The sequence below is a fragment of the Perissodus microlepis genome, chromosome 12 (genome assembly GCF_051167445.1).
Source record: "Perissodus microlepis isolate ML-2025 ecotype Zambia chromosome 12, ASM5116744v1, whole genome shotgun sequence".
Classification (NCBI taxonomy): domain Eukaryota; kingdom Metazoa; phylum Chordata; class Actinopteri; order Cichliformes; family Cichlidae; genus Perissodus; species Perissodus microlepis.
The window spans coordinates 18,642,082-18,667,479 of record NC_140472.1 but is presented as its reverse complement, the minus strand read 5'-3'; the positions used below and the strand labels follow the sequence as shown (position 1 = coordinate 18,667,479).

Below are 25,398 nucleotides of genomic sequence, written 5' to 3'. Positions count from 1 at the left end.
CTCGTTTCCGAACTGTTTCGGATGTAGACGTCAATGCATGGCGCCACCAGTGACGCAATGACGTCGACAGGAAGCGAGGCGGTAGTGGTAGTAATATTCACACAGGTAGAAAACTGAGAATGCCCGTGCAGAGCCTCCCCGTGCGGGACTCCTCCGTACATTTCAGGTTACTCCAGCAGTACCTGGTCCTCCTGAAGAAATACCCCATCCTGACTAAATCTGTAACCAGGTCAGTACACGTCGCGTTTCTGCACTTTGACAGTGTTGCAAGTTAGAAGCTCCCATTTACTGACAGCCAAACTACTGTACTGTAGTCAGGTTTCTTGGGACGTTTATTACACTGTAACTAAGAAAAGTGTTTTTATCGGTGTTTTGTTTCCTGCTCGTATTCAGGTCCTTTAAGACTTTGTTTGCATTGAACGCACACTCATTTTGTCACAGCACTGCTTTTAGCCAATCAGCATCTGTCCTGAAAACCTCCCCCACTAAGTCTTTTGCAAGTGGACTATTGATACTTATTGACAGTTGTTTGTGTGTGTGTGTGTGTGTGTGTCCTTTGTATTTTCAGTGGCATCCTCTCTGCTTTAGGAAACCTTCTGTCTCAGTTTGTGGAGGCGAGAAAAAAAGCCCAGAAGGGAGCTCCTGTCAGTAATATCGATGCAGCTGGAGCTGCACGCTATGCCATTTATGGGTGAGATCCAGTAAAGAAAGCAGACTGAGCACTGACTTGTTTTAAGGCTTCAGGTCTGTGATTGTGATGTTGTTCCAGTTAGACTCTGATAAAACTAATCGAACACTGTCCAATGTTATTGGTGTCTGTGATAACACAGTTATGTGATGACATTTAGATGTTCTTCTGCTATTCATATTTGCCCTTGTTGTGTGTTTCAGGTTGCTTATTACAGGACCCGTGAGCCACTTGTTTTACCAGCTGATGGAAGTATGGATTCCCACCACAGATCAGTTTTGTGTAGTCAAACGTCTGCTGCTGGACCGGCTTATTTTTGCCCCAGGCTTTCTGCTCCTTTTCTACTTTGTAATGAACATCCTGGAGGTGGGTCATCTCAGACACCATTGCTTTCAAATTAGCTCAGTATAGAGGGACACCTGCTCTCTAATGCAAAAAAAGTCATGTCAAAACTGAGGCAGCAGAGGCCCTCACCTCATTTAATTATTTCTTAATTTATCAAAACAACTCACACAACTTAGGAGTCCAGTTTTGCTTATTCATTGCACTGGAATGGTGTTTAAGCCTAGTTGTTGTGGTTCAATGAACAACAATTTATTATGCAAAAAAAATAAATCGAAGTATATGTCACATTTGAGATTTCTATAACTTATACACACCATTGCCAGTATCTTAACAAGCTTTAATGCCATACATATGTCCTAACATTGGACTGGCACTATGATGTACACTCATTGGCCAATTTATTAGGGACACCTTGCTAATATTGAGCTGGATCTACTTTTGTCTTCAGAACTGTCTTGATTTTTTTTTATGGCACAGAAGGTGCCGGAGACATTCCTCAGAGATTTTTGTCTGTAGTGACATGATGGCATCACACAGATTCTGCAGATTTGTTGGTTGCACGTCTCCAATTCCACTGCATCCCCATAGGTGCTCTATTCGATTGAGATCTGGTGATTGTGGAGGCCATTTCAGTACAGTGAACTCCTTTTCATGCTCATCTGACACCAATAACCTGGCAAAGTACCCGATTCAACCTGGACATTTACCATAGTATTAATTATCATGTCCACGATATAAAGATTTTATATATAAGCATGTAATATGACTGTAACCACTTTAAACTGTCCCTTAGGCTAAAGGATGGACTGATTTTGAAAAGAAGATGAGAAGAAGTTATTGGACCGCTTTGAAGATGAACTGGAAAGTTTGGACCCCTTTCCAGTTCATAAACATCAACTTTGTCCCTGTTCAGGTACACATTTCACTTCATTTCATCAGACAATGAGTTATTTTCTGTCGCCACATGTAATTAATTTCTTCTCGCCTTCTGTTTCTGTGTACATTTCTGGTTTCAGTTCCGAGTGCTGTTTGCCAACATGATCGCCTTATTTTGGTATGCCTACCTTGCATCTGTGAGAAAATGATGCTACCAAGACGTCTCCAGAGAAAACACATCTTCAGGAAACAGTTTTGGCATATTTGTAAATGCCTAAAAACTGAGATCATACAACAGACTGTTACGTTTACTGCCGTAAATCTGTGCCTAATCTGGTCACTAATTTTCACATACACAAGCGCTTGTGATTAAATTTAAAGTGGACTGAAACCATTACCACATGTTGCTGTAACATTTTAAATACTCGACTTGAAATTTATATCTTAACAGTGTAAGATCTAATAAACTATTACTTTATATGACTGAGAGTCTCTCATAAACATTGAGAATGACAGCCCCACCTTCCTGAGCTGACACAGGCAGAGGAAATGTGAAGGGACGTAGGCTCCTGTTGTTAACTTTATTCTTTGTAATAAGTACAGTTAACATGTATTTGTCATGACAGAATCACCAACGTGTTGATTTGTATGAGTTACTTATCTGTTGTGCCAAAAGAAAACAGATTTGCAAACTGTTTAATGAACCCATATTGTACGGTCTATGGGAATGTTCTTGTTTTTCCAAAATAAAAGCACTAATAAATATGATAAATGAGATAAGTCAAGCTTATAAAATTAAATAACATACATGGGTTTTCTGAACCATTTTAAAGTGTCCTCAGCCTCCTCTCAGGCGCAACATCATGCAGACGGTGCTGTGGTTTCTGACGTTGTAGTCCTCCAGTTTGCCATCCTGCATCTGTCGGCCTTCATGAATGAGGCTCTGCTGGCTCGCTGGCACCCCCTCTCTTTTCTCGACTCTGTTCTTAAAGTTGCTCACAGTCTCGCTGGGTTGGATGTCATAGGTGCTCAGCTGTCCCTTATCATTTCTGAGGAACACCTGGGTAGGAGCAGATGGAGGACGCTCGGTGACCAGCAGGGACACCCGGGAGCCGTGCTGTAAGCCGTAGTAGCTGATGGGTTTGGAGTCGTCGTTGGGATGACCGTTCAGAAAATCCAGTTTCTGCGTCTGAGGGTCGACTCCCAAAATAGTCCATTAGGAAACACACACACACACACACACTGGGGAAAAATGACTTTTCAGTTCTTTATCAGCTTCCTACCTTGTGATGACGTTTTCACTTCAAGTCTTCAAACGTGGAAACGTAAATGATGCTCGAGCAGCAGCAGCAGCAGCTAAGTTGAAGGGCTCAGCCTTTATATACACTCTGCCTCAGCTGATCCACAGCCTCACACTCACCTAAGGTTCGTTTTCCCTCTCTGCCATAACAACTTTCAGTTTCTATTGTCTAAGCATGACTTGGCTCTAATGCTGTAATTAAAAAGCCTTTCCGTCACAAAATCTAGACTTAAGAAAAATGCCTGCATGACCTGCAGAATCTCTTTATCATATTAGGTGTCCACAATTGTCACTTAAAGTCGAACTTTATGCTTTCTCACTCTTGAAAGTGATTACATCCTTGCATTACATACTTAAGTTTTTCTGTGGCACAAGGACTGTTACAGATGAACCTGCATACTGGGTTTTGCTGGGTAATATGACCAAGATACAGCCAGAGGTTGGCCATAAGATAGACTTCTCCTCTTCAGCTGCCCAAAAAAAGGCTCTCAATCAAAACATAAACAGACAATCTGTAGTGACAGGTACAAGAAGCCGTCCTCAAAACAGAAAAATTCCACCTGCTACTGTGGAGGAGTTGGATCAACTGATGGGAAAATATTTTTCCAAGCATAGTTCTGTTCTGAATAAACCATAATGTTTTAATTTAGGGGGGCCTGTAAATAATTTGCATTTACTGATTGTGTACTTACTAATTACCACTGTTCAAAAGTTGAATAAAGAAACAAACAAATGTTTACCTATTTTTAATTAAAACCACTTTATAGAACATCACATCAGTTACAATGTAGAATCAGTGTCATGTATAGTTTACAAATGACAAAATGTTCACATAAAATGATGACAGCATTTCTATAATATCACCCACTACTAGCATTCTGTAATTTACTGTCTCTTTTGAAAATGTTTCACTGCATATACAGCACAAGACTTTTAGGAGTATTTAACAAGAGCATTTTCCCCTGGTTTTACTACCACACTGGGGCACATGTTCACCAAAACGCAGCAAACCTTTGCCATCTTATCCAGGAGGGTCACCTTTTCACCCTCACATGGAAGAAGTAATCTGATTGGCATGGTGGTATGTAGCATGTAGTATGTATGTAGCATGGTATGTAGCATGTACAAAGATTTCGTAGTGCCCCATGTGTAGTGTTGGAACCCAGTCAGGATTTGTTTCATTCATTTCATAGGCTGGTTTGCTGCAATAATGCCAAATAATTAGCAACTTCATGTTTGTTCTAATTTGCTATGACCTCAGAGCGCATTGAAAATAAAAAGAGTAATATGAACTTATTTAGAACTTACCAGAATGAAAATACTGAAGCACACCAACAGATATCTGTGGATGGTAGAGAACTGAATATCAGCTCGTCTCACAGCTGCTATCCAGGCTAGACGCCTTCTTTTGGTAACATCCAACACATAAGCTCCCTCATGATGCTTCCAGGTGAGGAAACAATGAAAAGAGAGCCCGTTTTCAAGCTTATTCCCTTGCCGGTAGTGCAATCTAACATTACAACCGACCACACAGCAAGCATTTGTTTGGCCTGCTAATATGGCGCCTCAACCAAAAATCCTGGCTACGCCCCATCCGGTAAGATCACGCTCCAGAGCCCTATTAACGTACGGATCTAGAAAGAAGACGCTGCATTTTTAACTCTGAGGGAGATGGAGAATGAGCCTATTTCCAAAAAAAGTGGAGTGTGTTCCTTTAAGTACTATATTGTATATATTGTCAAAAACTAAAGTGTACATAGCAGTTGTTGTATCTTGTTTACTGTATCACTGACAGATAATTTCAAAGTCAAGTGAACGCTACATTATAGTGAGATATTGTGTAATGTGAAATACTGTAAGCAAATAAATAAACTGCCTAATTCTTGCTAAACCTTTGACTCTGTTTTATTTAATCCAACTGTTTTGCAGATGAACATAAAACATGTTGTTACTTTTAGTATTATTATTATCATCATCATCATCATTGTTGCACTAAATACATTTTAAATAAAGGATACTTTGATATACATTCTACTGTAAGGTTGGAAATGTGTTTTCTTCACTCTGAAATATCTTTTGAAATGCATTTTGGTTTGAAAAAAATATATTTTCAATTTCAAAAATATATTTTTTTGAGCATCACAAATACAACATATATTTACCATATATTTGAAATATATTTTGGCCAGGAAAAATGTATTCTTTTACCGTATGGGCGTGCTGCCCCTAGTTAAAATATTTTACTCATATTTCTAGGAATACAGGACTATTGCAGTTCTTAAAGCATAGACAGACAAAATGAGAGCATTTTGCTTATATTTTTTAAGGGGGATGGACGTTAACATAGATATTTAGCCATAACACTACAATATATTCCCCACAAATCAAAGTCCAACATTTTCTTTATTTAGTTTTAATCAGGAAACAAAAAACGGGAGTAAAAATAATAATCTATTGCTCCTAAAACAGTAACAGTTATAATATTCATCTAGCATTGCATATAGTATTTTTACAACTGCAAGCATTGCTGGAAACGTTGCCTCACACACTCAGTTAGGTATGCTTATGTCCACATCACTATCCAGCAACATTTGTCACCAACAAATGGACACAGCTGGAAGGAAGACAGAAACAGCTGCTAAACATTTTTCAACCCTTTTTTCCTAGAATTCTATGATTTCTTCCAAAATCATGCTCACATTCCCACTGCTACCTGGTTTTGTAATTATATGCTTTGTTCAATTGTCACCATGTAATGTATTATGATAAAGTCAGGCACAGGCTGTTTGCAGAAGTGGTTAAAGGATAGGTTAACAAATCGTTAGAAGTACTGAACAAAGTGATGGTAATTTATATGAGAATACTGTTACAGATATATGCTGATTAATGATTAATTGATTATCTGCCATTACTACCTCCTGCCATGCAGATGAAAAACAAAACACTTTCTGTGTGATAACTGAAAGTGTTTTGTAATAACTGTCTTTCACTTACAGCACAGAGGCATATCTGACTGGAAGAACGCTGTGTACAGTGGTTGTGTGACTGGAGGAGCTATAGGCTTTTGCGGTATGTAACTTACTTTATTAACTTACATTACAGCAAATTTATGCATTTTGTCCACGTGTTTATTTTTCTGTTTTGCAGCTGGTCGGAAGGCTGGTGTTTATTCTCTGCTGCAATTAAACATGACTTGCGGTGAAGCTCTATGGAGTGGCTCGATGGACAAAAACATAAATATTACACATGTGGCCCAGAGAAAGAAGACTCGCGTTGTGAGTTTGCTAACCCTGATGTTTCCCTGCACATCAACGATTGCTGTTAAAGCAGAATTGAAGTGTACTGTTCAAACACAGGGATTTTAAGTGGCACCACAGTGGGTTAAAACAAACAAACAAACATAAAAAAAGACATGTCGGTTTTTCCTGTGACTTTCATATTGTGGACAGTTAGAGCAAGGAATACCAATTTCTCATGGTGAATCTTCAAAGACAGAGCACACATATCTCTGCTGTGGTTGTGTGAGCATCACAAATACAACACTTATACAGACTTGTATATAACTACCAACTCTCCAGCCATGTTGATGGATTGCCTATATTGGCTGGAAATATTCATTTCCAGAGAAAAGACACAGACAGACTCTGCTTACAGGATGTGATGTGACAACACTAATGAAATATTGATGTGTCATATTTGTCCAAGGCGTATTTCATTGTTATGGGAAAAGAGAATATTAAAATCATGATGACCAATTGGAGTGGTGATTTCTATGACTTTGTATATATAATTTGGAATGTTGTACAAATGTAGGCCAATAAGAAATATATGATATCATTTCATTCTTTTCAAAGGTTTATTTGCATGACGCACAGACAGACACAATTGAAAGGTACAAATGTGTTGTGCATGAAACGAATTCAAACGTGCTGCAGATGTGTGTCACAAGTTGATCTGGCTGTAGGCTGTGGCACTTGGCCAGAGGTGGCGCTGGTTGACTCAAGTCCATGTTAGTGCACAAAGTAAACTGCTCGCTTTAGTTGTGAAGCAAAAACGCTGAAACCGGAGAAATAAAGCGTGCGAGGGGAACGATAACGACGACAAGAGTCTCCCGATCGTTTACTCTTGCTGTCATGTGAACAACATCGGCGTGGTGTTAATTGTTTGCTGTTTTCGCGATCGCGTCGCGCATGAGGATATCACCAGTTAAACTCGCCACATTTTTAAACATTTTGTTGTTCAACAGCATCAAGACTGACGGAGTGTGTTTGAGATAACCTCACAAGTGTCACAGATTACACATTTGGCGTTTTTTTTTGCTGGCTTGTCGGTAGCAGCTCCTGAAACGCAAGTCTGCCACACATCTGTTCGACCAACGCCAGTTGATCTAAACGCCAGTAGATCTGGAACACCGGTAAGTCCGCTATTTTTTATGGAAACTTGCATTTCTTTTATGTTTACGGTAAGTTATAGACTCTAAGACGCTCCTGGACTTAGCTGAAATTACACGAGGCTGAATAGTTCATTCAACTCTTACTTTAGGGTAAATGTTAGCTGCGCGGTAGCCAGCATCTAATGCATTACGCCCATTTCTAGTGTTTTCAAAGGGCTACACCTGATGACGGCGACACTAGCAATTCGTGTTATAAATCCAGATGCCCCTGCACATCGTCAGCAGGCCGGGTGAGAAGTATGGTCTTCACCAAACCTCCACAGGAGCTGCTCAACCGAGTCGCTGCCTTCACTCAGGCACAGACGGTATCCACGCGCCTTCACGTCTGCAGTGCCCGGTGGTGCTTTCCGTGGCTCGTTACAAACGATGTGACATATATGAAGTCGTAAGTGTATCGTGTATTTAATATCGTACTAGGCAGATTTACTGCACTACCATTTACTACACATTTACCTGTGTATGGCTATTGTCAGTAAATGTTGCTCATCGTAAACTTTCTTTAAGTGTGTAACATTCACAATGATACTGTTGATGGTAACGTGTATGATTCCAGCGTACCTGACAGGCACTATTGACTTTTTGTACACAGTTGATTATGTAAAGCCCCTCGCATTGGATTCATAATCAAGTTCACTGATTGACTACCCTGCAGTGCTGTTTTCCTGTATTCCTGTTTCATCCACTTTAATAAAGTGTCCTGTGTTATAGTAACAGTGAGTTGTGGATTCACTTAATGAATGCCTAAGTTGGGCTTTAATCTGCCTTAGACTTACTGGTCTTCTTTGAATCAGCACCACAATAATCGTAAGGGCACTGACAAAACATACAAGTATAAATAAATAAAATCTATTGAACGAGAAATATGTTTGATATGTTTTTATTAAGTTGCACACAAATAGCATTCTCTGCCAACAGGCTCAGAAGACAAAACTATGTAGAAACTGTGGAGGCAAATTTCTTTTCTCTTGTATTAATCACGTGTTTAATCATATCACATTAGTTATAGTAATATCACTTTCTCACTTTACGAGCACTCCCATCACCAGTTTACATGCATGTGGAATGTTAACACAGTGAGGCCATTGTAATGGGAGACGTTAAACAGATAGTGGGATGATCCTAGTGTTTCACTGGGATGCTCTCTCCACATTGCAATGTGTTTATTAAACCCACTTCAAATCAAGCTCACTGGGTGTGTTGCAGGTTATTGTTAAAATTTCCATAACAAAACACATAACAGACCGGAACCACAGAAGCAATGTGTACAAGCAGGTGGCAAACACAAGTTTTTGAAGTATTTGTACAACACATGCCTCTGCAACAGCTTCAGTGTTTCCTGGAATTGATTCGGAAACAATAACAAAGCTATTATCTATCTGTTATGACAGTCAAATTTCCCCCAAATAGTCTTGGTTGAGGTCGAGTGACTGTGAAAGGTATATGATCACAACATTTTCATAATGAACTATTCAGTGACCCATCTTCAAATATTTTGTCACAGGACAAACATAATCTCTCATAGCATCTTTGTCGTGATTTTACAACTCTTTGACCTTTGACAAGTGGACCCTAACATGGCAGCAAAGTGCAACAATGTCTCTTCGTGTACGGGTTAAGAGTTCAGGGTATGCATTTAATTTCTTGCATGTCTGTAAATGACTAGTACAATGGTATGAATAATCCTTCACATTTTACCAGTATAAAAGTAAAACAATTACATCGTCTCATCGGGGCAACCTAAAAGACTCCTTTTATGGCTAGTCTTTGCACATCATAATAACACAGAAGAGAAGAAAGCAATTCATTCTCGATTGCTGTTAATTCCAGGGGATTTTCCAACCTGTTTTGGTTCAAAAGAGCCAAAGGAAAATCCTCATCAGTGTTAGAGTGACAACTACATGCTTTTATTGCATGTGCACTGATAATGCTTACTGTCCTGTCATTGTAAGCCAGTCAAAATACATAAATAACACATTGTGATCATGCTGAAGACCACAGATGGCAGTCCAGGTGTCCCGCACTTAGACTGACTCGAGTCAGTCTAAGTGCGGGACATTGTCTTAAAAAGTGGGACAAGGAATAGAAATGCTGTACAAACCCACATAAAGAGGGGCATCTGGTCACCTGGGTTGGCCTATAATAGATGTATTGGGGTCAAAACCACTGAAGGATTTTAAAAATAATTCTGTGCTGAACTGGGAAACAAAGAAGTGACTTCAGTAATCAAAGAAGTGACTTCAGTAATCAAAGAAGTGACTTCAGTAATGGCAACAATAGTTATTCATTTGTGTTTTAAAGGTAATACTGTTGGTTATATTTGCGGGCACACACATCACACTGTGGACTCTGTGGAGAACAAATTGCGTTAGATACCACGAAATACGTTTAAAATTCGTTGGCATGCCAAGCAAAGAGCCCTTTAAAGTGAAATGCTGTTTATTTGCCATCTGACGATATCATGTGGAGTTGCGTCCTGCCACCTGTAGGGGCGCTGTTTTGGAAACCCCCATATGCGTCATATGCTCGTCAAATGATCGTTTGGAGGTTGATCAAAACAACCTCTTGATACCTGACCAAACAGGTTTATCCACTAAGTGGGGGATGAACAGCTGGGAAACAGCTGCTGACAGGATTACCAGGCAAAAATCAGTCTAATTTTAGTTGACTGTACTTTTTTAGACATGATTTACAGGGAAACAAAACAGAAAGGGTAGAACAGAGATGGGTGCACTGTGATAAGGGATTGTCATGGTGACCAACAATGCGGTGCCGAAATGATCCTCGGTAGAAATGAGGGTCTCAAAGTCTGCTAAGAAAAAAAACCCCTTACCATTACATCACCACCACTCTCAACCCTTCACACTAGACGGGTTGGAGCCATGCTTTCATATTTATGCCAATCCTGACTTTACCGGCTGAATATCACAGCAAACATCGAGATTCAGACCAGTTGTCCAATAAAAACTCCAGTGTTGCTGAGCCTGTGTGAACTATGATCAGTTTCCTGTTCTCAGCTGACAGGACTGACACCTCCTGCACCTCGGTTGCATACCACCTAACAGCAACAAACGTAGATCACCTTTCTTCCCCATTCTGATGTTCGGTTTCAACTTCAGCAGGCGTTACTGGCCCTACCTATTTAAATGCACCTATATGCAGCTTGTGATCGGAAGTTCAGATATTTTTGTTTACGAGCAGCTGAACAGATGTACCTAGTAAATTGGATAGTCAGTCTTTATCTTCCTGTTTCTCTCTCTGTTGCCTGTCAACAATAAAAAAAAAAGACTAAAGCAACTACAAAAAATAAAAAATAAAAATGCTGCTATAACATTTTAAATACTCAACTGGAATTATATATATTTTAAAATTTATCTAGTAAAATACATTAGTTTATATGACTGAGAGTCTCATAAACTTTAAGAATGACAGTCCCCCTCCCTCCCTTCTTGAGCTGTCACGGACACAGGAAATGCGAAGAGACATAAACTTCTATTGGAAACTTTATTCTCTGTAATCAGTGCAGGTAACATGTATTTGTCATGACAGAGTCCATAAAATGCTGATTTGTATGAATTACAGTTGTTCGTTGTGCCAAATGAAAACACAGATTTGCTAACTTGTTACAGAACACATAATGAGAACAGTGAATAAAAAAAAAAATACAAGATTAGTCAAACTTATTAAGATTCTATAGTATACATTTTTTTCTGGTGTATGAATCATGTTAAAAAGTCCTCAGCCTCCTCTCAGACGGAAAAACATGTAGATGGTGCTGTGGTTTCTGACGTTGTAGTCCTCCAGTTTGCCATCCTGCATCTCCCGGCCTTCATGAATGAGCCTCTGCTGGCTCGCTGGCACCCCCTCTCTTTTCTCGACTCTGTTCTTGAAGTTGCTCACAGTCTCGTCGAGCCTGATGTCATAGGTGCTGGAGTGTTCCTTTTCATTTCTGAGGAACACCTGGATGGGAGCAGGCGGAGGAGGCTCGGTGACCAGCAGGGACACCTGGGAGCCGTGCTGTAAGCCGTAGTAGCTGATGGGTTTGGAGTCGTCGTTGAGAGAGGTCCTCTGGCCGTTTATGAAAACCAGTTTCTGCGTCTGAGGGTCGACTCCCAGTTTCTCGTAGATTTTTATTTTCAGAGAGCCAACTGTGTCCTCTGGGTTCACGGTCAGAGTGTGGGACTCACCCAGCATATTAATAGTTATATCCATGTTGGTTGTAGTCTGAAAGAATTCAAAATAGTCCATTAGAAAACACACACACACTGGGGAAAAATGACTTTTCAGTTCTTTATCAGCTTCCTACCTTGTGATGACTTTTTCACTTCAAGTCTTCAAACGTGGAAACGTAAATGATGCTCGAGCAGCAGCAGCAGCAGCTAAGTTGAAGGGCTCAGCCTTTATATACACTCTGCCTCAGCTGATCCACAGCCTCACACTCACCTAAGGTTCGTTTTCCCTCTCTGCCATAACAACTTTCAGTTTCTATTGTCTAAGCATGACTTGGCTCTAATGCTGTAATTAAAAAGCCTTTCCGTCACAAAATCTAGACTTAAGAAAAATGCCTGGCCTGTGGAGTCAGTCTAAGTGCGGGACATTGTCTCAAAAAGTGGGACAAGGAATAGAAATGCTGTACAAACCCATATAAAGAGGGGCATCTGGTCACCTGGGTAGGCCTATAATAGATGTATTGGGGGTCAAAACCACTGAAGGATTTTAAAAATAATTCTGTGCTGAACTGGGAAACAAAGAAGTGACTTCAGTAATGGCAACAATAGTTATTCATTTTTGTTTTAAAGGTAATACTGTTGGTTATATTTGCGGGCACACACATCACACTGTGGACTCTGTGGAGAACAAATTGCGTTAGATACCACGAAATACGTTTAAAATTCGTTGGCATGCCAAGCAAAGAGCCCTTTAAAGTGAAATGCTGTTTATTTGCCATCTGACGATATCATGTGGAGTTGCGTCCTGCCACCTGTAGGGGCGCTGTTTTGGAAACCCCCATATGCGTCATATGCTCGTCAAATGATCGTTTGGAGGTTGATCAAAACAACCTCTTGATACCTGACCAAACAGGTTTATCCACTAAGTCTGAGGGTCGACTCCCAGTTTTTCGTAGATTTTCAGAGATTCAACTGTGTCCTGTGGGTTCACCCTCAGGTTAAGGGACTCACCCACCATAGTGATAGTTATATCCATGTTGACTGTAGTCTGAAAGAATTAAAAAATTGTTCTTTAAATTACACCCCCTCAGAACAAAAAGAGTTTTCTGTTATTTCTCGCAGGCTCGCCCAGCTTCCTACCTTGCGATGGATTATCGAGGCAAAACAAACTTCTTCGGAAATTTGAAGTCTTCAGTCGTGTTTAGGTAAACAATAATGCTCACACAACAGCTGATCAGCGCCCGCCCACTCACTTAAGATTCGTTTTTGAACTCTGATGTAATAACTTTCGGTTTCTAGTGTCCAAACATCACGCAGTGCTATGGTGCTTTTGGTATTTTGATCAGAGACTATCCTTCTTTATAAACAAAACAAAACAAAACACGACCAACCTACAAAGGGCGTGTTAGGTTAAGAAATATGGAAATCCCGATTTTTTCAGATCTCTCTTTTGGTAACTCGGAATCAAATAAAGTATGATTCTGTTTAATTTTGAACACAAAGATATGCAAACTATTTATGAACATTTCCTTTTCGCTTTATTCTACTGGATGTGTTGCTAACTATCAGCGGATTATTTCAATACTGGAGAAAACTTCTGACTGTATATGTGCACTGAGACACACACACACACACACACACACACACACACACACACACACACACTGTGAAAATAAAACTGATTTGAGTCTACTTTTGAATGTACAGACAGTTGTAACTGACCTCAGGTCAGCGGGAAGCTTGTTCCAAAGACGACAGTAATGTCAGCACCCTCAGGACTCTTAATGGTGAATTCCCTTTCAGTAATGTGTATGTAAGGACTGGCTGCTGCATTCTGAACATGCTGAAGTCTTCCTACTCAGGATTTGGATAGTCTTGCCAATTTATTGGATTAAATTCTGTTATAAATGCAAATGTTAACTAGCTACTGCTAACAACACTCCAGTGTCAAACCACACTTCTGCAGCAGTGTAATATAAAGAGCCTTGGATATTAGTACATTTATTGCTGATGTAGCTCCTTTGAATTGAGGAGATTGGCATCAGCCACAATGTTTCATTTTCACTTATTAATTTATTGTTTCACAATGTTTGCTGCCAGTGATATATGCAGGAACAGACATCACATATATGATATAGTAGAGTCTGTGGGGGACTAAATTATGTAAAATTCCTACATTGTATTGATGTCACACCAGAAATGTTCTTTTTAAGATCTGAATTACATGGAAACACAACAGAATGGTCAGAACAGAAGATTGGTACTGTGGTCATAAAGGGATGGACATGGACAGCAACAGTATTTAGTTAATCTGTGGTGACTAAATGATGTTCGGCAGTAATAAGGGTCTCAAAGTATGCTAAGAAAATATCTCCCACTAAACTAGCAGTAACAGCTTGAACTGTTCATACAAGGAAATATTGATCCATGTTATATCATTAACACCAAATTCTGACTCTGCCATCTGAATGTTGCAGCAGAAATAGAGACTCAGCCTTCCATTGTCTAATTTTAGTGAACATGTGTGAATTATAGCCTCAGTGTCCTGTTTTTTACTGACAGGATTGATACCCGGTGTGGTCTTCTGCTGATGTAGTCCTTCTGGCTCGATGAGCTGTGTGTTCATAGTTCTTCTGCATTAGATATTTGAGTTAATGAACAGCTGAACAGTAGCCCAGTGAGTGTTTGTATCTCTCTCACTCACTTAAATCACTTTTCTTCCACATTCTAATGCTCACTTTGAACTTCGGGAGGCCACCTTGACCAGATCTACAAGGTTTAAATGTAGATATTCAGTTCAATCCCATCTAATTGCTGCTGTGTGCTTAGCTGGTTAGTTATGAGCAATAATGCGCAGTCGAGTGGTGTACCTAATAATGTGGCCACTGAATATATTTCTTTCTCACACTCTGTGGCCTACCAGTGATTAAACACCAAATACTCTAAAATATTCAGCTTATGCTGATTTTTCAGAAAGTAAGAAGAGAATAGTTTTGCTCACATTTTTCGAAATCCTCCAAGTTTGTAAAATTAAATATGAAGATAAATCTTCAGGAAACATCTCGTATATAAATGTATCTAACTGTAATAAAAGTCAGATAACTGAGATAATACAACAGACTTTTATGTTTATTGTAAATCTGCTTAATCTGATCAATGATTTTCACATACAGAAACTATTGTGATTAACACTTAAACAGTGGACTGGCACCATTACATCATGCTGTTGTAACACTTGAAATACTCGACTTGGAAATTAAATATTAGATATTTTTTTTCTCTCTCTGTGGCCTACCGATGACTAAATATCAAATGTCCAAATACTCTAAAATATTCAGTTTACGGTGATATTTTAGAAAGTAACTTCTCGTTAAATTAAATTTTAAGACAAATCTTCAGGAAACAGCTTAATCTGACTACTATTGTGATTAACACTTCAACAGTGAACTGGGGCCTTTACATGTTGTAACACTTGAAATACTCGACTTGGAAATATGACTGAGTCTCTTATAAACATTGTAATGGGGATTTTAGGAACTACTTTTAATGGGGCCCGTTTGTCTTGTGATCTTCGCGATATAGCTACAGCCCCACCCCCCGAGCTGACACAGACACAGGAAATGTGAAAAAGACATAAACTTCCGTTAGAAACTTTATTTTCTGGATTCAGTGCAGTTAACATGAATTTGTCATGACAGAATCCATAACACAGTGGTTTGTATGACTTAAACACAAACTTTAACACAGAATGGTTACTGAACACAGATGGTGCAATCTGGAGGAATGTTTTTTTTTCTTCAAAATAAAAGCACTAATAAATTAAAAAAATATATACAAGATTGGTCGATATCATTAAAATTAAATAACATAAATGGGCTTCCTGGTGTATGAATCATGTTAAAGTGTCCTCAGCCTCCTCTCAGACGTAAAGTCAACTCGATGGTGCTGTGGTTTCTGACGTTGTAGTCCTCCAGTTTGCCACCCTGCATCTCCCGGCCTTGGTGAATGAGCCTCTGCTGGCTCGCTGGCACCCCCTCTCTTTTCTCGACTCTGTTCTTGAAGTTGCTCACAGTCTCGTCGAGCCTGATGTCGTAGGTGCTCGTTTGTCCCTTTTCATTTCTGAGGAACACCTGGGTCGGAGGAGGCTCGGTGACCAGCAGGGACACCTGGGAGCCGTGCTGTAAGCCGTAGTAGCTGATGGGTTTGGAGTCGTCGCTGAGAGAGGTCTTCTGGCCGTTTATGAAAACCAGCCTCTGCCTCTGGGGGTCGACTCCCAGCATGCTCTGGATTTTTATTTTCAGAGAGCCAACTGTGTCCTGTGGGTTCACCCTCACGGTGTGGGACCCACTCACCATAGTGATAGTTATATCCATGTTGGCTGTAGTCTGAAAGAATACAAAAATAGTTCCTTATAATACAAACGCTCAGGAAATAAAAGACTTTTCAGTTATTTCTCACAGGCTTGCTCAGTTTCCTACCTTGCGATGGCTTATCGAGGCAAAACAAACTTCTCCGGAAACTTGAAGTCTTCAGTCGTGCTCAGGTAAACAATGATGCTCACACAACAGCTGAGCGGAAAGCTTCAGCTCAGCTCTTTATATACTCTCCCGCTCAGCTGATCAGCGCCCGCCCACTCACTTAAGATTCGTTTTTCATCTCTGCTGTAACAACTTTCGGTTTCTAGTCTCCAAACATCACGCTGCAGTGCTATGGTGCTTGGGGTGGTTTGATCAGAGACTATCCTTCCTTAAAAACAAAACAAAACACAATTCGACCAACCTACAAATTAAGCCACGTGCAGCGGTCGTGCGTCAAAGGGCGTGTTCGGTTAAGAAATATGGAAATGTCGATTTTTGAGATCTCTCAGATTGAAATAAATTATGAATTTGTTTCATTTTGAACACAAAGATATGCATTTTTTTTTAAATTAACATTTCCTTTTTGCTGTATACCACTGGATTGCTAACTATCAGCAGATTACTTCAAAAATGAAAAAAACTTCTGTCTGTATAGGTGCACCGAGGCAGCAATGTTCAAGCAACAGAACTTGACCGAGAATCAGCACATTTGTAAGATTTCTTCATTGTTACTGGAGTTTATGAGAGCTATATGTCCAATGAAACTTAGCACAGAGAACTGTTCTTAGTTAATGCGGTGCATCGAATTTTTCCATAATTAAATGTTAATGGTAATTTTATTTATATGGCAAATGTCACAGCAATAAAGTCAATGTGCTTAACATAAAAGATATCATAGACATCATAGGCATCCTATGATGCCGTGGACACACACACACACACACACACACACTGTGAAACACTGATTTGAGTCTGCTTTTGAATACGCACACAGTTGTAACTGACCTCAGGTCAGCGGGAAGCTTGTTCCAATGACGACAGTAATGTCAGCACCGTCAGCACTCTTCATGGTGAATTCACTTCCAGTCATTCTGTGCTGAAATGGAAGTTATAGTGATGTCAGTACTGGGTAATGTGTATGTAAGGACTGGCTGCTGCATTCTGAACATGCTGAAGTCTTCCTACTCAGGATTTGGATAGTCTTGCCAATTTAATGGATTAAATTCTTATATAAATGCAAATGTTAACTAGCTACTGCTAACAATACTCCAGTGTCAAACCACACTTCTGCAGCAGTGTAATATAAAGAGCCTTGGATATTAGTAAATATATCCTTTGAATTGAGGAGACGGGCATCAGCCACAATATTTAATTTTGAGTTATTAATTTATTGTTTCAAAAATTTTTGCTTTCACTCATAAATGCAGGAACACACATCAGATCACATATATGATATAGTAAAGTCTGTGAGGGACTAAAATGTGTAAAATTCCTATAGTGTATTGAATTTTGCAGCAGAAATAGCGACTCAGTCTTCCATTGTCTAATTTTAGTGAACGTGTGAACTATAGCCTCAGTGTCCTGTTTTTTACTGACAGGCTTGGACCCGGTGTGGTCTTCTGCTGCTGTAGTCCTTCTGGTTCGATGAGCTGTGTGTTCATAGTTCTTCTGCATACCTTGGTTATAAAGATGGGTTGTTTGAGTCACTGTTTCCTTCTTATCAGCTCAAAGCATGTTGATCATGTTTAGATGTAGTGACCTACTGCTATGTGACTGGCTGTTTAGATATTTGAGTTAATGAACAGCTGAATAGGAGCCCATTGAGTGTTTGTATCTCTCTTGATCTTTCAATGTGTAGTCTATCACTGACTAAATGATTTTTCAGAAAGGACAGCAAGGAAATGTGTCAATTTTAAATGTTTATATCAGAGAATATTTTTCCGTGTTTTTCCTTAAATGGTTTAAGTTCTGTTTGCTGACTCTCTTCCATTAGACCCTGACTTAGTCTTCCAAAATCTAAGCTCTAAGTTTGTGAAATTAGTATTGTTATTATAATATTTTGTATTTAACAGGATGAACACTAGTTTAATGTCCAATAAACTTGCATAGCCAGTAGAAAAGCCTATCTGGCACCAACAAACATACCATGTTTAAAATCACTTTTCTTCCACATTCTGATGCTCACTTTGAACTTCAGCAGGTCACTTTGACCAGATCTACAAGTTTTAAATGTAGATATGCAGTTTAATTCAATCTAATTGCTGCCGTGTGTTTGGTTCATTAGTTACTAGCAATAATACACCGTTGAGCTGTGTACCTAATAATGTGGCCACTGAATATATTTCTTTCTCACACTCTGTGGCCTACCAGTGACTAAACACCAAATACTCTAAAATATTCAGTTTATGGTGATTTTTCAGAAAGTAAGAAGAGAATAGTTTTTTTTTGGAAATCCTCCAAGTTTGTAAAATTAAATATGAAGATAAATCTTCAGGAAACATCTCGTATATAAATGTATCTAACTGTAATAAAAAAGCCAGATAACTGAGATAATACAACAGACTGTTATGTTTATTGTAAATCTGCTTAATCTGATCAATGATTTTCACATACAGAAACTATTGTGATTAACACTTAAACAGTGGACTGGCACCATTACATCATGCTGTTGTAACACTTGAAATACTCGACTTGGAAATTTATATGACTGAGAGTCTCTTATAAACACTGAAACTGTGATTTTAGAACTACTTTTAATGGGACCCGTTTGTCTTGTGATCTGTACGACGTACAGCCCCCCCTCCCCCCCTCCCCAGCTGACACAGACACAGGAAATGTTAAGACACACAAACTTCTGTTAGAAACTTTATTGTTTGTATTTAGTCCGGTTAACATGTATTTGTCATGACAGAATCCATAACACAGTGGTTTGTGTGACTTAAACACAAACTTTAACACAGAATGGTTACTGAACACAGATGGTGCAATCTGGAGGAATGTTTTTTTTTCTTCAAAATAAAAGCACTAATAAATTAAAAAAATATATACAAGATTGGTCGATATCATTAAAATTAAATAACATAAATGGGCTTCCTGGTGTATGAATCATGTTAAAGTGTCCTCAGCCTCCTCTCAGACGTAAAGTCAACTCGATGGTGCTGTGGTTTCTGACGTTGTAGTCCTCCAGTTTGCCACCCTGCATCTCCCGGCCTTGGTGAATGAGCCTCTGCTGGCTCGCTGGCACCCCCTCTCTTTTCTCGACTCTGTTCTTGAAGTTGCTCACAGTCTCGTCGAGCCTGATGTCGTAGGTGCTCGTTTGTCCCTTTTCATTTCTGAGGAACACCTGGGTCGGAGGAGGCTCGGTGACCAGCAGGGACACCTGGGAGCCGTGCTGTAAGCCGTAGTAGCTGATGGGTTTGGAGTCGTCGTTGAGAGGGGTCTTCTGGCCGTTTATGAAAACCAGCCTCTGCCTCTGGGGGTCGACTCCCAGCATGCTCTGGATTTTTATTTTCAGAGAGCCAACTGTGTCCTGTGGGTTCACCCTCACGGTGTGGGACCCACTCACCATAGTGATAGTTATATCCATGTTGGCTGTAGTCTGAAAGAATACAAAAATAGTTCCTTATAATACAAACGCTCAGGAAATAAAAGACTTTTCAGTTATTTCTCACAGGCTTGCTCAGTTTCCTACCTTGCGATGGCTTATCGAGGCAAAACAAACTTCTCCGGAAACTTGAAGTCTTCAGTCGTGCTCAGGTAAACAATGATGCTCACACAACAGCTGAGCGGAAAGCTTCAGCTCAGCTCTTTATATACTCTCCCGCTCAGCTGATCAGCGCCCGCCCACTCACTTAAGATTCGTTTTCCATCTCTGCTGTTATAAGTTTCGGTTTCTAGTCTCCAGTACTGACTAATGGCGCGATGCTTACAGCATTACAGTTGTATTGATCAACACACCCCGTGACGCGTTTATGAACATATAACCTAACAGGTTTATCAGCCAGGTAGGGGAAAACCGCTGGAAAACATCCACTGATACAAATCATAGGGAAAAGCTGCTCTATTTTTAGCAACCTGTACTTTTTTGGGGGTGTGGATTGTATGGAATCAAAACAGAAAGGAAAAGAAGCCATTATGCATTGATTAATATTGTTACAATAGATAAAGAGATCATCGTGTAAATCATAAATCAAGTGTGATAGAAAAAATACTTTAAATAAAGTAAAACACCTGGAGGCAAAGTCCTGTTCTAGATGAGAATCAAAGTACTTGACGCATTAAAATGTCTCATGTGACTGTTATATACACTCACTCTCCGATTTATTGGGTACCCCTTGTTATTTCCTGGTTGTACCCCTTTTGGCTTCAGAGCTGCCTTTGTAGTTCTTTGTAGCACAGACTCAAGGTTTTGGAAACACGCCTCAGAAATTTATAGTTAATGCAGTTTTGCTGGATGATTGCCTTAATGAGTAGTTGAAAAGGCATACCTAATTAAATGGCCAGTGAGAGTATGCATATTGCTTTTTCGAAAGCAGGGGTATCAAACATGTGGCCAAAGGGTCAGGACCACCCACCAGGTGGTTCAGTTTGGTCCACTGAATGGCTTTGCATACAGGTTATTATACATTAGGTTCACTGGTGTGGCCCAGATGAGAGGAAACTGGGCTTTATGTGGCCCATGAGCCAAATTATATTTGACACTAATGACCTAGAATAAAAATCATCACAGCTTTAATCATAGGGGGAAAAAAAACACAACAGTTTCTAAACAGTTCGAATAATTTAGCTGTTTAGAGCCATGTTTACTGGACATGCAAATCTTAATATGTAAAGTATTTAGAACTTCCCAGTAAATGTACTGGAATTAAGATTTAATTACACAAAAAACAAAAATATTCAACTACAAGAATCTCAAACTGTCCTTAAGTACAGTTAATTTTATTCACTGCAGATCAAAATAATGTACTACCTTTGACCTCAGTGTCCTCATAGAGGCTGTAAATAAACCGTCCACTCACTATTTCCATAAAACGATACTGAAACTAAACAAAACATGGGCGGCAAATGAAAGTGAGAAACACAACTTGTACAAGTTTTTTTTATTTTCCTGTTGCAGAAAAAATGTGAAAACACACACATCACACCATGTTTATGACTGTAGTAATGCAGTCAAGCTGGCCTCAACCGGCAGATCAGACACATACAGCAGCTCTTAAACGACACTTTCAGTCTTCAAAAAACGTAATAAATATCAAGGCTATAGATTTATACACATCAAAACTCTGAGTTTTTCAGCATGGCAGTCCTCTCCTCCCTCTTAGGTAGAGGAATATTTCCTGTGGTAAGAAAACAAGCAATAGTTAAGGATCCTGCAGGTACACAATGAATAAGATATTAAATATATTGGGTAATTTTATTAATTTCTCTGCTCATTAATCCAGTCATACCATTTTAAAATCAACACTAATTTACAGAACCACAAGAAATTTTGGTTTTTATTACCTGGTGGTGCCACAAAATATTCTTCAACTGTGCTTTTTGAGAGCTGAAGCAGTTTTTCAGCACAGTCACCCTCCATCACAGCATCCTCCCTCAGGTACAAAACCCTGATTGTGCAGGGATAAAACACAATGAGACGACAAAAATGTGCTTCATTCAATTTTAACTGCATTTTCCCATCTCAACTAAGGCTTAGACATAAGAAAAAACAGCAACTACATTTACACGGACCTTGATATTCACATTAATACAGAATATAATACTATGTATGAACACCTCAATCATAAAAACCAGGCACAGATTCAAATATCATTTGGTTTCAGCGTAGTGGTGTAAGCATAAACCCCTCTCCCCCCAAAAAACAATTGAAAAAGAAGCTGAATTCTTTTCATCTGTGCATTCCCCACTGCTCTGCATTCTTTCTCTACAGTCATGTCCCAAACGTGTGGGGATATACGCTTCTGCACTTTCCAAAAAGCATCAAAATGACATCAATTACTGCAGTGAAATGTCAATGCATACCACATATGGACAAAAGTACTGTGCTACCTACACTTTATGCTTCTTTGCAATTATAAACCAATGCCATAAAGCTCCTGGATCACAGTTTTTGTGCTGATGTTAATGCCAGAGCAGGTTTGGAGCACTGCAGTTACAGCCTCATTTTACTTTTTAACTCTCCATACCATTTACAGTGGGTTGTGGAATAGATTGACTGAGATGTAAGACTGAGCAAGACAAATGCATCACACTGTCACTGATTAGGTCCATTTGCTCATGGAAACACTATAACATATTGAATCAGAATCAGATTACATTTGAATATCTTAGCCATAATCTTTAATCAGCATTGAAGCTAATACGTGCAAGTGAACACAGCCATTCATTTCTTGACAGGTGTATACCTGACATCAACCCCAGCCATACCTGTCCTCCAGAACTGAATCCATCGGTTCAACCCCTGTTGTGTCAACGACATGAAGCTGGTCTGCAAACCGTATGGCTTTTTCCAAACAGGCCAGTCCCTGTTTGGTGCGAAAATCCACCAAAGCCAGTCGCTCCAGTTTGTCCACCAGGTCAGCAGGGATATGGGCAGGCTGTTAGATAAATGGTGTATTGCTTAGAAATGTATGGGTGACAGCTTACTTCAACCATCACTTAAATATGTCCAGTACTCTACATAATCATTGAATAAAGTCATCAATCATTTATTCTCAGCCAACTTTATAATGACCAAGTTTTTTCATCAAGTTATTTTCCCCTTTGAAGAGTTTAGCTGTCTGTCACTGCTACACAGCTTTATCATATCCAAGCTAATTTTGTATGACATTGTTTTGATGTCATACAAAACTCTAAACCCTCATGGCAACAAATAACTCACTGAAAAAAAAAAGTGGGATCTCCCCACTATCAACTAAACTGACATTAGGGAGGTGTTCAATGGCCAGTATCCTAAAGATGAATGACTGAAATCTGTCAGCTAAATATCTAACATCTACTGTGGATTTCCAGACATTCAGTCATGACTGTACTGTGCTGTGCTGTGTTAAGGGGATTACCGGAGGAAGCTGGTCCTCTGGTACTGGTTCCCATGTTGCCACCTTTGGTATCTGGAGAAGAGACAACCTGGTAACAAGACTGAGCCACTGATCAATAGAAGATGCTGCTATATTGGATATAGTGAGGGTAGCAAAAACTAAGTATATTTACTCAAATGCTGTAGTAAAGTAGTTTCTGAGATAACTGTACTTTATACCCCCACTTTCAGGGGTAAATATTACATTTTTAATATTTATGTTGACATCTCTAGTTATTAGTTACTTTTAGTATGTGACCCTCCTCATATGAAGACACTACATTTAGAATTTTCTGTGTGTAAATGACAGGAAGACAGGTGTACCAGTGAAGCTGCAAGAAGCAGAGGTAGTGAAGGTAGATGTGTTTAAACACCTGGGGTCAACCAAAACAATAGACAGTGCACAAGCGGCAGGTGAAGAAGAGAGTGCAGGCCGGGTGAAGTGGGTGGAGAGGAGTGTCAGGGGTAATTTGTGACAGGACAGCAGCAAGAGTGAAAGGGAAGCTCCTGTGATGTATGGTTTGTAGATGTTGGCACTGACAAAAAGTCAGGAACTCAAGCTGGAGGTATCAGAGTAGATGATGTTAAGATTATGTTAGGACCAGGATGGGCAGGATTAGAAATGAGTACAGCTGAGGTTGAGCAGTTTGGAGACCAAGTCAGAGATGCAATGCTGAGATGGTTTGGACATGTACAGAGAAGAGATAGTGGATAAACTGGACACAGGATGTTGAATAAAAAAAAGGGTAAGACTACAGAGAAGGTTCACAGATACACTGAAAGAGAACATACAGAGGTTTGGTGTGATAGAGGAGGATGCGAAGGATAAGGTGAGATGGAGGGAGATGAACTGCCTAAAGGGAGCAGCAGAAAGAAGAAGACAGTTCATTCTGATTAGTGGTGTTTTATACTTTGTCAAGCAATGTGGACTTTATTGTGTTATACTACAAAATATGCTCATTATCCCCATGCCAGGGGATAAAATACAAACAAACTGTAACTGACAACTTTCTGGTCCAACAGGAATTTTAGTTTATAGTTATCAGGTCCAACTAATCCCAAATAGCTAGGATAAATTAAAATCACATCGCAAAGAAAAGATCTCTGGATCTAAGGAGCTTAAAATACTGTGCAACTTTCAAACTTTGTGACCTCTGACCTCTCATGTTGACTGCGCCACCAAATAGCGGTAGCTTTCCTGCAGACTTAATGTTGAAATGATCAGCTATATCGTCACAAACCACGCTTCAGTTTTAATCGGCATGTCTCAATTAGAGGCGCTAACCCAGAGCCCTTCTCTAACACTTCAGCCACGTTTTAATGCTAATGCGTTGCACTTAATCAGGACTTTTACTTGTGACACATGTACTGTACCTTCTGGTTAAGTGGTTGAGAGCTGAGCCGACGCGTTGTAGTTGCGCTGTGGCTCTGCGGCCAGCTGATTCTCTTGCTGTTTAGGATTGTTATTGAATATCCATCATTGGGTAGCAGGCTAAATAACATCCGAGGTATTTTTACCGACACGCCACGGAATGTACGCGAAGCAGCGAGGCTAAACACGGACATTTTCAGCACAGCTAGCTGCCAGTCAGCTATGTCTAAGATGTAGTAGAAAAATTAAGCATTTCCCTTCTAGTCTAGTTTCACTAGGAAGGTAAGCTCCAGGCTAACCTAGCTTCACATGCTATAGCTAGCTAAGGACCTGCTGTAGCTAGCAGGAAGAACGAGAGGAAGCGAGAGTTTGAAATCTGAACGTACTTCCTTGTTGGCACCGCCACACTTATTTTCTTTAGTTTATAAGGAATGAGGGTTTTAAGCCTGTTACACGTATAACACAGCTTAATAGATGCAAGGCTTAAATTATAACAATTTTAAAATACGAAAACGAATTAGACCTCAGTATAATTTTGAGTTACGTTCCGACAGCCGTGTATCTTCGCATCGAGCGCCCGGATAGCTCAGTCGGTAGAGCATCAGACTTTTAATCTGAGGGTCCAGGGTTCAAGTCCCTGTTCGGGCGTCAATTTTTGTTTCCAGTTTTCAAACTACTCAAAATACATACCAACCCTGCTGACACAATAGCGGCGTTCTTTATCCTGTAAGGGGGCAAACGCGCTGAGAAGCTCGCTTTAGAAAA

At 39.7% G+C, this 25,398-nt stretch overlaps 6 protein-coding genes, 1 long non-coding RNA gene and 1 other non-coding gene across 9 annotated transcripts; 3 read left to right on the top strand and 5 right to left on the bottom strand.

Moving 5' to 3' along the window:
* The first annotated feature begins 45 nt into the window (after positions 1-45).
* Positions 46-2,714, top strand: pxmp2 (peroxisomal membrane protein 2). The gene is made up of 5 exons (XM_084947506.1): positions 46-229; positions 569-691; positions 892-1,054; positions 1,827-1,946; positions 2,050-2,714. The coding sequence occupies exons 1-5, from the start codon at positions 120-122 to the stop codon at positions 2,116-2,118; spliced, it is 585 nt and encodes a 194-aa protein (XP_084803632.1). The 5' UTR covers positions 46-119; the 3' UTR covers positions 2,119-2,714.
* On the bottom strand, positions 2,628-6,216 carry LOC146376150 (polyubiquitin-like). The gene is made up of 2 exons (XM_084946780.1): positions 6,204-6,216; positions 2,628-3,109 (listed from the first exon to the last, which is right to left on the bottom strand). The coding sequence occupies exons 1-2, from the start codon at positions 6,214-6,216 to the stop codon at positions 2,748-2,750; spliced, it is 375 nt and encodes a 124-aa protein (XP_084802906.1). The 3' UTR covers positions 2,628-2,747.
* A 541-nt stretch (positions 6,217-6,757) lies between these two features.
* Positions 6,758-8,373, top strand: LOC146376149 (uncharacterized). The gene is made up of 2 exons (XR_014801765.1): positions 6,758-7,623; positions 7,806-8,373. It is a non-coding gene; the product is annotated as an uncharacterized LOC146376149 (long non-coding RNA).
* Positions 8,374-11,144: 2,771 nt separating this feature from the next.
* LOC146376148 (polyubiquitin-like) lies at positions 11,145-13,082 on the bottom strand. 2 transcript variants are annotated; one of them, XM_084947242.1, is made up of 2 exons: positions 11,966-13,082; positions 11,145-11,883 (listed from the first exon to the last, which is right to left on the bottom strand). In XM_084947242.1, the coding sequence occupies exon 2, from the start codon at positions 11,869-11,871 to the stop codon at positions 11,398-11,400; it is 474 nt and encodes a 157-aa protein (XP_084803368.1). In that variant the 5' UTR covers positions 11,872-11,883; positions 11,966-13,082; the 3' UTR covers positions 11,145-11,397. The 2 variants fall into 2 exon arrangements, with proteins under 2 accessions (XP_084803368.1, XP_084803367.1); XM_084947241.1 differs by having other exon boundaries at positions 11,145-12,876; positions 12,969-13,080.
* Positions 13,083-15,467: 2,385 nt separating this feature from the next.
* On the bottom strand, positions 15,468-16,419 carry LOC146376147 (polyubiquitin-like). The gene is made up of 2 exons (XM_084947236.1): positions 16,307-16,419; positions 15,468-16,213 (listed from the first exon to the last, which is right to left on the bottom strand). Exon 2 carries the CDS (start codon positions 16,199-16,201, stop codon positions 15,737-15,739), a length of 465 nt encoding a protein of 154 aa, XP_084803362.1. The 5' UTR covers positions 16,202-16,213; positions 16,307-16,419; the 3' UTR covers positions 15,468-15,736.
* Positions 16,420-19,038: 2,619 nt separating this feature from the next.
* Positions 19,039-20,248, bottom strand: LOC146376146 (polyubiquitin-like). The gene is made up of 2 exons (XM_084945337.1): positions 19,878-20,248; positions 19,039-19,784 (listed from the first exon to the last, which is right to left on the bottom strand). Exon 2 carries the CDS (start codon positions 19,770-19,772, stop codon positions 19,308-19,310), a length of 465 nt encoding a protein of 154 aa, XP_084801463.1. The 5' UTR covers positions 19,773-19,784; positions 19,878-20,248; the 3' UTR covers positions 19,039-19,307.
* Positions 20,249-21,270: 1,022 nt separating this feature from the next.
* Positions 21,271-25,225, bottom strand: gatc (glutamyl-tRNA amidotransferase subunit C). Its single transcript, XM_084945336.1, has 5 exons — positions 24,636-25,225; positions 23,245-23,295; positions 22,613-22,782; positions 21,689-21,792; positions 21,271-21,522 (listed from the first exon to the last, which is right to left on the bottom strand). Exons 1-5 carry the CDS (start codon positions 24,825-24,827, stop codon positions 21,461-21,463), a joined length of 579 nt encoding a protein of 192 aa, XP_084801462.1. The 5' UTR covers positions 24,828-25,225; the 3' UTR covers positions 21,271-21,460.
* Positions 25,209-25,281, top strand: trnak-uuu (transfer RNA lysine (anticodon UUU)). The gene has a single exon. It is a non-coding gene; the product is annotated as a tRNA-Lys (tRNA).
* The last annotated feature ends 117 nt before the right edge of the window (positions 25,282-25,398 follow it).